At 39.3% G+C, this 13350-nt stretch overlaps 1 protein-coding gene across 5 annotated transcripts in view; it reads right to left on the bottom strand.

The window, feature by feature from the left end:
• The window catches only part of LOC113143974 (adhesion G protein-coupled receptor L3), a 183946-nt gene that overhangs the window by 31554 nt on the left and 139042 nt on the right, over window positions 1-13350 (bottom strand). For all 5 annotated transcript variants that reach the window (XM_033325711.1, XM_033325710.1, XM_026329614.1 and 2 more), the window contains 4 exons: window positions 12921-13104; window positions 8311-8433; window positions 6935-7140; window positions 4348-4524 (listed from right to left, as the gene is read on the bottom strand). In XM_033325711.1, the coding sequence (XP_033181602.1) occupies window positions 4348-4524; window positions 6935-7140; window positions 8311-8433; window positions 12921-13104 (690 nt within the window). The remainder of the gene's footprint in view (window positions 1-4347; window positions 4525-6934; window positions 7141-8310; window positions 8434-12920; window positions 13105-13350) is intronic.

Raw genomic sequence — 13350 nt, forward strand, 5'->3', positions numbered from 1 at the left:
GTCTTGAATGGGTATGAACAACAAGAGAATTTTAAAAAATATATGTCTAAATCAATCCCTGATGAACTAGTGATCAGCCCATCATTACTGTGAAATTCACTGAGTTTGTGAAACTACTGAGGCAAGACCAAATGACACAGAAACAAAGGCTAATGTAAGAATATAAAGGAAGTTCACCACAACCATCTAATGATATGGACATCAAATGATTTTTATATATATTTTTTACATTGTGGCCAAATCCCACACCACCACTGCAAGAGCAAAAGCCGACATTTCAATATCAAATCAAGTGAAATGAATTTATTTCTAACACATTCTAAGCATGTTTATTGCAGAAAATGTCTATTGGCTCAGTAAGAGGTTAGAAAAATCAGCGTTCTTAGCAAAGTCACATCAAAGTACACCCACTCTCATATCACTCCCTCAAAAACCCTGTTTGGAATCATTCTGAAAAGATACAAAAGAGACATATAATCTCTCTCACACAGCTGCTGTCTGTGAGGATGGTTTTAATATGTTTATGCGGCCAACGGCGCTTCTCTGTTCAGACTGTAGGATCAGTCAAAGGCATCAGCTCTCTGGCTAGGTAGCTCAAAATTAGCAAACAGCTCAAGTGGTGACACAGGCAGCACTTGAACTCGATGTCCTTGTGATTGTCTAAGTGGTGATCGCCTGATCCGCCGTATCTAACAGATATAGAGCAAGTGGATGGACTCGTGAAAAGTAGGTTTAAATATTAAAGAGTTTATGGCTCAGCAATTTTTGCATTTGGGAACTTGGTTCAGGATGTTACACTCAGCTCTAAACATATTTGGGTACTTGCTCACAAATTTTCTACAGTAAGTGATTATTCTGTTTTCAAATATAATTAATCCCAATGAGACACTGTCGAGTTTCTCCAATAATCTGACATACTGTACCGCACGTTTTAGGCCAAGGGTTTTCCATGAGTACGAAAATCTGTGCAAGGTTTTTACCTTCGACGATCAATGTCAGGTTAAGCATGATCACAAGGAACAAGTATAATAGTGCAGATATAGTTCTACAACAAATGTTTGAGTAAAAGTTTAGTAAGTAAATCCCTGAAAGTCCTAAAGTATATGGTTAGGTAATTTAAGACTGTAGAACATGGCAGGTATGATTACATATTATAAATGTATAATTACTGTTATTTTGTGATGACAATTCATCACTTGGAGAAAATTGAGGTTTTCATCTATTAAGTGTAAAAGCACATTTGAATTCTGCTCGGTAAAACTGTTAAATTCAAAATGCCCAACACCGTGCAGCAACTTCATATCACTGTCAAGGACAAAATGACAGCATTCATAATGTCACAAACACACACACACGAACATTTTGCCACTTCTAATTTGGCGTGACGTATGTGGCACTTTGAATGCAATCATAACTTGATGCTAAAAATGTAACATTGCGGGGACGATACGGGCGACATCTTATTAAGCCGAACATAAAGATCTGAGAATATAACACTGTCATTATTTCCAACTAACGCTCATACAATCCATCGAAGAGAGAGGAGAGATGACGGTGATACTGCAGCGAGCCTCTGTCCTCTAAAGGAAAATTGTAATTACAGCGTGCCTGTCCCTTTTTTTTTTTTTTTTCTTTCTGATATGCCACTGAGAAATAAACAAGGTTAGAATATAATCTGTTGCTCTGAGGGTAATGAGTAATAACAATGCAGAGGAGAGCAGTGGTATGTCCTGTTGCCATGGATACAAAAACAGACAGTCTCTAATTTGGGAGAGAGAGAGAGGGCGAGAAAGACATTTCTCTGCTCCCACTTTCCCTGCATTCGCCGTGTTCTCAGATCCAACACGGTGACAGTTTGTCAAATACAAAGCCTCAGAATCAGCGGCACCTTACAACAACCATTCAAGGGGAAAAGATAAAGAATAACAGGTGGAAAAAGAAAAAGAAAAAAAAAAAACGCGATCGCTCAGAAGTGGGGTCTCACTACTGTCCATTTTCCTCTGGTAAATGCAGTGCCACAAGCAAGCCAGGCTTTCCAAAATGTTAGGGATTGACTTGACTGAAAGCTTTCCTTTTACTGCTTCCTTTTTTCTTTCTGCTACTTTGCTTTCATTACATGAAGGCTCCCATTCTTCATGGCTCCCTCTCTATTCCAGGCCCGACTTCAGCACAGCAGAGAGCTTAGTGGGTCCAAAAGTCATGCTACTGTGTGACAAACGGCGGCTCAGTCTAGCTAACAGTACGTCACTCCATCCCAGACCCTGCTGGAGTCCTGTGCGGGATAAAAAAAAAAAAAAAAAAGAGACTGTACTGAATTTTAAATTCTGTATATAGCTGTGCATGAATGTTTTGCTACTGAATTTGTGCATTTTATCTGTTAGAGAGAGAGAGAGTGAGGCTGGGGAATAGAGAGAGGTGAAAGAAGGTCTAGTGTTTTCATGGATCGGGGCCAACTGGGACAGTGCTCACAGTGCGGTTTTATTTTTTCTCCCACTGATTCAGAAGAGAGGCTCTGGAGAGACAGATGTCATGCCAGATACTGAGAACTACTCTGCTCTGTTAGCAGTGGGTTCTTCAAACTTCCTGTAACAGAAATAATTAAACCGTCTGTCAGCATCAGAACAACGCAGCTTCCTCCCTGTCCTGCAATTCTTCTTTTTCCTTCTTCAGCTCAGCACCATTTCTATCATCTTTACACATTACCTTTCTATTTTTTGGTTTTTCAGCTGAAGAGCTTCCCGTAATAATCATTCCACACGAGTCAAATAACAGTTTCCCCCCCCAATTTGAACAGGTTCTTTTTACAACTTCCATTAGCACCTCACTATTAATTGTTCTCCTGTGCTCCACATCACACTTACTGTACATATTTCACTTTGCTTCTGTTGCTGCCCTGGAGGCAAGAAAATGTTGAAATGTTGCACTGTGAGAACCTGCCAACGAGGGAATACTATTTCTTTTTACTCCTTCCTCCCTGTGCACAAATAAATAAATCAATAAACAGACAAACACATTCATGCAGCATCTAGATATTATGGCATGATGGTCATTTTAAGTTAAAAAGTTAAAAAAGGAACAGCTCACTGTATTGGAAAACAGATTATAGCGATCACTTTGTGCACTTAATAAAAAGCTTGTGCTATGAGGCAATTGGCTTAGCCTTAAAGTCTGGCCTTTGCAGGGGGAAACTGACAGCCTGGCTAATGCTATTGTTTAAAAATACTGTACACCAATCAGCCCCTCTTGAGTTCAACATCACAGCTTTTTATATTTAGGTTTATATACCAATAAATTAAATGTGATAAGTGCAGTTAATCACCTCCTGGTTCTAGCTCCATTCATAGCACAGACGTGAAAGTGCTGTTGATTTAACTCTTGTCAAGAAAGCAAACATCCCTTTCAGGTTAATATTAAGAGAAATAAAATTCAAATTATGCTAGAGAGACTATTTATTTTCTTCCGGTGATGCTTAGAGTAAATGCTCGACGATAACAGACTAATAAAAGACACAAAAAAGAAAAAAAAAAAAAAAATCAATAAAAAGTTAAATTAAAAGTTTTGGACAAATCTGTTTATATTACTTGGAATCAGGTCCAAAATATAACACCAAAACTATTTCTCTGTCACCATGTAGCAAGGCCAGTAGCTTAGTTAAACTTGTTATTAGGTTCTGGCTTGTGTACAGATACAAGACAAAATAAAATGTGTTAATTACTGAAGTAAATCTGGTTATTTTGCTAACTTGACTTGGCTTCAGTACAAACCTTGCACTCTCAACAACAAGTGCCTGCTCTGATGTCGTATATGGAGATCCAGAATGATTTGACAGCCAAAACAAACACATTGATAAACCAGCATTGTACTGTATCCTGCTGCACTGACACAGCTGCACACACAAAAACACACCGCACACTGGAGCCAGTCACATATCTGGACAACTTCACACACTGGACGTTTAAGACAGCTGCAATCAATACACACTTTACACTGATAGGGTCACTGTTTAAAACTGCATGAATAGAGTGTGTATTGGCCCTTTAAATATTAGTCTACAGAGTGCTGTGAAGGTCAGAAAGCATTTATCAGTCTATTTTACCTTCTGAGCTAAAAAGCAAGAGAAACATAAAACACATATTGACAAACAGCAATGAAAGGAATGCCTTCTGTTTTATAGTGCTTTATGTCAGCTGGACCGTACTTTTCTTGTCAAGCAATCATTGTGGAATGGACTGCAAACTATGATGGATTAATGCATTTTCATTTCTCTTGACTGCATTTGGTAAATTGTACATTTTTGAAGGTAAATGGGTCCACTGAAAAGCAAGAATGGTAAAAGAGCTGGCCTACCTTGACATCCACATGGGCCATGAGTACAGCAAAATTGGTTAGGTGAGTACAGGAGCATGTGGTGTGTGTCTTGTTGGTGCCCAGCAAGCGACAGTCTTGTGTCGACCAGTATCCAGTCATGGTTCTCTTGTTGTAATTCCAGAATGAGCAGTTGGGATTGAAGTTCTCCTCAGATTGCTATTAGAGGGCACAAACATATATAAATGGAGAGAGAGTGAAATTAATAAGAGAAAAACACACGGGTTTGGAGTTAACAACCTATTAGTTTTGTTCTTGCTTTCAGAATAAACATCCTAAAACCCAGCTTTTCAATTCACATCTATTCTAAAGTGAATAGCAGGTGGTTTTATTGTCAGGCAGCATCAAGCAGTCCCATGCCTGTTTTTCACTGCGTTTTTTGACCTTTCTCTTTAACTTTCACTGCGTGAAAGTGGACTGCCCCGCCGTTTAATGGGCGCCACCGCAGTGAACGCCAGGCTACGGCACTAACGACAAGCACGCCTCCCTGCTATCTCACTTGCCATTTGATAAAAGTCATCCATGACACCGAGGCTGGGTAACACACAAGCACAACAGAACATAAATGATAATAAATAGATACATCAACTGCTTTCCTCTCGAGGCCAACTTCTTTTGTAGCTTCAGAAACAAAGCAGAATACGCTCACCGTCATTCTGCATCCAAGGTTAAATGCATCTGCTTTCATGCATTTCATACACACTATGAGAAGCTGCAGTTTTCCAGTTTCACACTTGCTGTAAAGTAATTAACCTAATAAGATTGATCCTCTTTGAATGTAAATTTGCCTTAGATTGAGTTTACCCTTCACACACCCAAACCCTGTGTTAAACATTCCACAGCGAGGAAACAGGATGACCCTCTGTCCCATTAATGGCTTTAATTGGTGCCATTAAGTGGTGAGGCAAGGAGGCGAAACAATAACTAGAGGACACATCATCATCCCAGAAGACCAGTGATCCAAAACCTCACGGTTGAGAGGGAGACTTAACTAGAAAAATAGGAACCCCCATCTTGGTAATGGAGTCGAGATAACTGAGGTTCGCTTTTAAGGGCAAGTTAAAGTTGACTAAACATTCCTGAGACAAATGAATAATACCTTTGGTTAGGTCAGGAGGCATAGCATACACAGTATACCACACATACAATTTGATTTATATAGTATCTGCATGGTGTTCGCATTCATTTTACTTGGTGCTGCTTTTAAAAGGCTAAAATTATGGTTATGATTATTCTTTTGCTTCTTGCTATTAGCCAGTTACAGTTACAACTATTATTTATCAGTCTTTGTTACTCGTAGCTAAATATAAATTAAGGTGTGCTAAAAAATAAAGATAACAGCACAGGAGTGTAGAACAACATATAAAAGATTTATCCACACAGAAAAAAGAAAACGCTCTCGCCTGCAGCCACAGCCATGCCTGGGAAGCCGAGACCAGTTATTAAAAGTGTTTGTTTAACAACACCACTGACTGCTTTACCTGTTTACCAGAGAGTAGGGAGCTCTGATTTGATGTACCAGAGCAAGCACCCTACGCTCAAAACATCAATATTGCGTCCAGTCGAGTTTAATTAAATGTGGAAGTCAAAATTACAATCATATTTATCATATAAATAATTCTACTGTCCTCGGTGTACACAAAATGTACTCTAAATGTAAATGCCTGTATGTTTATGGCCCTTTGCATGATGAAACTGCAGCAGCAGATGTCTTGGTGTGCAGAAAACACACTTTTCCAAAAGGGCACAGTTTTATTGAAACAGCTTGATCTAAGCAAGAAAAGGGTGTAAAAACGTCAGTGCCCCAACATTAGACCAACAATAAAATTACCGAAACTAAAGTCCAAATTACAAATTACACTTAAGGCAGGTGAGTCACAGCAATAACTGTGCTGACACTGTCCCCTGACATTTTCCCACCATTTAAATTTGACATCCATAAGCTATCACCCTTAAATTCGCTCTATTCCTCTGCGCTCTACTTCTTTTCTGCTGTTGTTGCTTCCATTCAGGTCCCTCCTACACACAACACCCGCTGCAGTTCTCTTATGGCTGTCCAACATCCCTGATAATCGCTGAAGGTGCTGTTCACAGACGGAACCGAGATATTTTGAGGGTAGCAGAGTGAGGAGAAGATAATGGAGTCAAGAGGGAGAAGTCGCGACTCCCTGAAATGACTAAACAGCCTCCAGTGTGGATCAACATGACTGATATTTGTTCAGGACATCAGGCTGGTATTTGTACAGACTAATAAACAACAACACGCATCCCTGGCATCACTTTGTGAGCGTTTTTGATATCCACAATTTTGGTTTTCACACCTTCCTTTCAATAAAACTTTGTTTCATTAATTTTCTTAAGCTTGAGATTTTTGTTGTGCTTTGAGGAAGGAGAAAATTGTGATGAAAGGGTTTCAATCAAGAAAATGCATGTGCAAGTGTGTTTTTGTGTGTAAGTAGAAGCGAAAGAGACGAAAAGCACATTAAACACAGAGGCAGTAACATCAAAGTAAAAACAAAGCATCGCCACTCAGAGACACAAACACACACACACACACTTAGAACATTACCTGTAGATGTCTGATGGTAAAAATAACCGGGTCAGAGAGGTAGACTTTGTTAGAGTCCTTGTTGATGGCGGCTGTGATAACCGGTGAATTGACAATGACAGAGTAATTGGTCGCCATGGCGTCACTGCCCAGCTTCATGCTGGCGTTCTCTGTTGAAAGATAGACCCCGATGTGCTTGTACAAGACGAACGCGATCCGAATCTCACCTGCAGAGAGTTCAGTCTTTCAGTCTTCACAAGTGATGAACTGAACAAAGAACACACAATTTATGGCCAAAAGTTTGTGGACAATTGGATCCATTTATTGTCATTGTGCAGATTTTGGACTCTGGCTGCCGGATTTGATTCTATTCATTCACAGGTTTTGGCCACTCAAGTTATTATTCCAAACTAAACTTTAGATGATTTCACATACCAAGTAGAAGTAGCTGTTTAAACTGTACTATTGACCTGTAACACAAAAACAATACCGGCTAAAATCTCACAGTTCCAAGTTTTGTTAAGAAAAGAACCATAGTAGTAAATCTGTCAAGAAGAGAGCAATGTCTCTGGAAAAAGAGGAACTCTTTCAGTTATTTTAATTCAGAATTCAAATATGTGGTTACCAGTTTTCTGTAGGCAGTGGCAAAGGCATTTTTCTTATTAATAATTTCCTCCTCTTTCGTTCTCGCAAACATCTCTTTCCCCTCCTGTCGTCTCACTTTTGAGCACTGATATGAAAGGAAGTTCCCTCCCGCGGTGACAGATCACTCGCTCAGATGAAAAGAAAACATTTTGGGTGCTATAGCACTGGCTGACAGGGAAATATCTGCCACCCTACTATAATGATCTGCTTGGGCACGGCTGGACATCTAACTGAGAGGCACCGGGCGCAGCATGAGTCAATGCTGATTTACATGAGCTGATAATAGAGTCTAAAAATGGGGCTGTGTTGCTTCTGACGATAGCTATGTATTGTGTCTAACTGTCTCATTTACAGTTAAGAGGCAGTGCTTGGATGTAACTAATTCTACAGCCAGGGTCCTATTTCAAGACTGCAGAATAATTCCTGTGCTTAATATGCAGCCCAACACAAAGGCTTTGGGCAGCAAATGAAAGTTATTCACAAGTATCTGTAATGAAATTCCTACAGAACTATTGTACAGTAGCTTTATGCCATATCACATTCAGAAATGGAAAAAAAAAAAAGGCAAAATAAATTTTAATTAATTGCAGTGGATGTTATAAGCCAGAAAGTATTTCAAGTAATACAACACTTTTTCTATTATAATCAAACAACATGTTATCTGGTAAATTTCTATTTTATTACAAACCTGAGAAATACCTCAATTGAAGTTGGGGACCAATAAAAGCAGATTCAGAGGTTTGACTACTCACCGTTTCTTCCATGCTGCTTTAGCGTGTTAGCAGAGAGGTGGATAGAGTTGCCTTGTCCTCCAATTTGTGGGAACTTCAGATCAGGCAGATTCCCATCTGTGCTCATTCTTGCCACCTCCAGCTCTGCTCACATATAGAAGAAACCCAATGCAAGATAACATTTAGTGATCAATAAGCTTGTTTGTTGCACGACACAAAAGCTAACAGATCAAAAGTGTTGCAAACTGCATCGTCAGAACTACGGAGAAAAACAGTCTAGTTGAGGTCTTGAAAGAAATCTTTATTTTAAAAAATATGCTCATTTGCATTCACGCCAAGAGTCAGATGAGAGAATTGATACCACTCTCATGTTGAACAGCTTGGCATATTGACTAGAAGAAGTGGCTCTGCTCAACTACATCTATACCGAACTCGAAAATGGTTTTAAACTGTCTTTAGAGTCACACTTTGTGTTAAATTGGTGAGATACAACATGATCAATTGTTAGCTTTGGTATGCTGTATTGTTCATGCTACAGTGTTTTTGATACTTTTGTTAAAATGATGTGGAAGCCAAAGTCTATTATTCCTGGCAATAAATGTAATAGTTTGTGCTACACTACAATAAGACGGCAGCGTGAAGTTCCCTGTACAAATATGCCAAACATGTCATACACATGCCTTCAACAGGGTCTATAACCAAAGAGTAAAACAATAAAAACTGAAGCTTAGTATCTGACCTGTGTGTGACTTATCTGTTATCACTGCTATTAGGCAAAGACAACAGCAGACAACAGCAGACAACAGCAGACAACAGCAGACAACAGCCATAAGTGAATTTCAAACACTTCTCTAATCACTTCACTGATTCATAAAGTCATGTATTTTATTAATCAGTGCATCTCCAATGAGCACTAAATACAACACATCCTTCCTTGATTCATGCTGCTTTGAAGAACTCCTTCCCTGCAGTGAGGGTTAGTGTCTCGCTATAAGCTTCTTAATCAAGTGACTATCAAGTGTTCAGGTGACACTGTTTCCTATTAAACTATAAAAACAAAGACTGTCTGTGCCCCTTATAAAGAAAGAGTAATTTCAAGGAATCATTTTCACTTGAAGAGCAGAGAGCAAGAGATGGAAGGAGGAGATAAAGACCAGCGGGGGAAGACGAGCTTGCTTCTGTGGCAGCTCAACAGCTGTTGTGTCTGAAGCGAGCTCTTAATTTACGGTTCAAAGACTCTGGTGTCATACAGCAGAAGAAAATGAGCTGTTGATAGGAGCCTGGCTCGTTCCATCACAGTTATTACGATATGATAGAACTGAGTTTAATAAAGCAGTCGTGTGTGCTCTAATCTCAAGCACCAGTCACCTGCGTGAAGCCTGGACATTCCTAAACGTCGCATTACCTCCCAAAGCACCACGATGAATCCGCTGGCAGCGTGGACTAATCCAGATGGTAGACAGACTGATACCACTCTGATGGGAACGCAGCAGCGCAAAGACTGGAAACCAGCAGTTTTTTTTTTTAGTCTTCCTGTTTTGACCTTGTTACATGTTTTCTTCAATATTTTAAGGATATAAACCAAAATATCTAACTATTGTTTTAACATTTCAACCAAAGTTTTATTATTGCATAAACAAACCAACACCTAAAAGTCTCTCAAAAATACTCACGTTGCTGCAAATATAAAAGTATTTCTCACATTTGAGGTTTCAGATATTTAGTGAATTATGCAAGTCAGATTGATGAACATGTGACTTGTAATTATAAGGAACTAGCATTTCTAACCTGAGCAAACTTACATTTCCACTCTGTGCTTTTTGAGAGCTGCCTCTTTTTCCACCAGATCTAACTGTATAACCATTTGCTATTTCCTGATGAAGTGTCTCTGGGTGAAATGTTATTTTTTCACAAAGTTGATGTCATGACCAATTTCATACTAGTGGTATTTCGAGATGGAGTCACATTTACTTTCATATAGCCTGCCTTCAGCTTCCAAAGGATGTGATTTCCAGCCATGATCAGTCCAGACATTTACACTTTCATGGTCAATGACACTGCATCCACTTCTACCCTGCCACTACACTAATGGCAGTCATCACCAGGGTGACACATAAACCGGATGGCAGATTAGTCTGCAGTGGAAAAACTCAACTTGAAACACAGTTTCATCGAGTGTAAGAAATAGAAACTTCATTAAGCCTGATAAGACATTCAGCTGATGATCTGAAGTCAGCGAACTATGACACCTCTGGCTTTGATAAAGGTTAGTGCACGCGAAAAGCTACAAAGGAGGTCACATTTAATCCGTCTGTTCACATACCAACGCTTGCCATATTTTCTCCTTTAAAAGAAGCTCATATTAACATTCTCTTGTGCTTTTGCAAAGGCCAGCTTTTTTTTTTTGGTGATACATTCCTATTCAACTTAGTTAAGACAATAACCCAGATAGCTCATCATTCCCTGGATTCCAAGCCTTCCTTTGAATAAAGGAAGCATTTTTCTTCTTCTCTTTTTCCTGTGTGGTTGTGTAAAAGAGCTTACAATGGGCTTTAGGGAATTTGTTTGATGATATAGTAGTTACTGGACCCAAAGGCTATACCTTCAAAGCCGGTTTAAATAACATGCTAATCGGCACAAATCTCTTCATAAGATTATGATGCAGAGAGTGAAGCACACTCTCCGTGAGACAAAGCCTTAGATGAGCACATGCACTATGATGTGTAAACACAAACACAGGAACAATGGGTGAGGAAATAGTCTTCTTTCCTAAGAGGGAAGAAAATAGATCTCATTATCAGCTTGAGCCCTAAAATTGGAATGATGGGTTCTTACTGTTCAAGATCCACTTTAAAGCAAGAAAGCTGGCTCACTGTGACATTGAGAAGATGACACCAGGTACAAATGTGAGCTACACTACACATCCATGCACAAAACCCTTCACTTTACATGCAATTCAATGTAAGAGATCAATAATTAACTACTGCAGTGATTACCAGTGTTTAAATGGGCCTCCATGCCTTTGTTTAACTACCCTGCATGGCATGAGGGACTGCACGAGTCTACTAGTTGAAAAAAAATAAGCAGAGCAAAGAGAGAGATAAGGCCCAGTAAACATGTCACCAGCACATAATTAACCAAACTACCACTATGTGCTATAAAATCTCGCTCGGGTTGTGCAGGCATCGTCTCATTCCTTCTTCAAACGAGCCCAGAATCTCCTTAATACCCAGATGAATTGTGTGCCAGATACAATAAAATCCATTTTATTAATTCTCCTTATGCGTGCTTCCTTTTAAGTCAGTAGACCTATATTTTTAGGTTGTCATGGCAGCAGGAACTTGGAAAAAAAAAAAATCTCCACATGTTCAGAGAAGAGGGCAATACATCATAACATTATTGTTCCTTAATTCCCCTTGACCCAGTTGTCACTTTCTGCAAAAAAAGTTATTTAATTCAGTTTGAGTTTGTGTTTTATAAATGGCTCTGAATGTAAACTGCATTTTTAATAAATTCACCTTTTCAACAATTAATGTATCCAGTTTTGAAAATAAACACTGGGGAAAACAGAAATGACACAAGTTCCATTATCTGTGGTATTTATACACTGAATAATGAGCACTGATCCCTGATCTGCACCTCCAGTGGTTAATTCCAGCTAATAATTGACATGAATATAAACACACAATCATTTGAGATAATTGTCAATTTACAGCTGACTGCCATCAGCCATAAGCAGCCCTGCCAAACCTCCTGTGAGAGAGAAAGCATTAATCCAGTAACCTTCACACTTGTTCCTCAACCTCAAGAGCTGTGCTGTCAATATGAGAGCAGCCCGGATCAATAGCAGCATGCTGAACTTTGTAACCCATGTACGACTGGATGAAACACTTCACAGACGAGAGAAACAACCACTGTAAAGTAGAAAAACCACTTCAGACTTTCAGCTCTTAAAATTTATCTTCTAATTTTCTAAATGTCATAATTGATGATGCTGGATCTTCCAGCTGAGCTAATAATCTGTTTCCCAGCAGCGTGAGAATATTTTTTTTTTTTTTTAATTCCATCCAGGCTGGTTTACTTATGCAATGACAACCAAATTAAATTGTACTTCACTGTTTGGCATAACCAAATACCTAAAGTCCACCTCTGCACAGAGATCTGATGGGCTTTTTAGCAAAGTACGACACGTTGTATACAGAGGTAAAAAATAACTACTCAGGTTTTAGTCAGAACACATTTTAGTTCTTATCTGACATGATGCCCACTAGACCAAGGTCATTTTTGCTTCAAATTGCACGAGTGTCACGTGTATCAAAGAATGAATCTTTGATCGATTCAGTTCAATAAAATTTTAAAAGTTTCGAAGAGCAGCAGCAGTAAACTATTTATTGTCACGTATGTGTGAGAGGAGTCAACAAGGAGTCAGCTGGCTGAGCTGGAAAAAAGGCTCTAGTGTCATAAAAAGCTCAAATTCTGGTCTGTTTGGATCCAGTAAATGAAAGGGTGGTTATCTTGGAATACAATATGAAGTTTTTAAAAAAATTTACATCCACAGAAAAATCTGTGCATCTTAATTAACTTATTTGTTTGTGAAGCTACACAATTGAAATAGCGAAGCATATACTCACGGATGTTGTCAGTGTTCTCTTGTACAATGTCCGTCTTCAGCAGGTTGTCAGCCAGGACGAAGGCTCCTTGCTCCACCGTGTCCAGCAGCATGGTGGCGGCCCTCAGCTGCTCACTGGTGCTCAGCTCCCTCCATGCTGCCTGGGCCTGTGGCTGCAGCAAATTGTTGACTGTCTCCACCATGGCCTGGGGAGTCCAAATCATCGATTTAGTGAAAAGAAGCTAAGCTGGTCTGGGACTGCTGTTATTTGACATGGTGATTTGGTAAATGGTTTGAGTGAAGGAAGATCAGAGAGTTCAGGACAGAAAAACAAATCACACAATCCTGTGGGACTGTGCAAGGAAAATGCACAAAAGTGTTTTTCCCCTTCCATTTTCATTGGAACTAAAAATTCCACAATCATCTTTCTACTAAGCATTTTTCATGATCCA

Source organism: Mastacembelus armatus, chromosome 18, assembly GCF_900324485.2.
Source record: "Mastacembelus armatus chromosome 18, fMasArm1.2, whole genome shotgun sequence".
Lineage (NCBI taxonomy): Eukaryota > Metazoa > Chordata > Actinopteri > Synbranchiformes > Mastacembelidae > Mastacembelus > Mastacembelus armatus.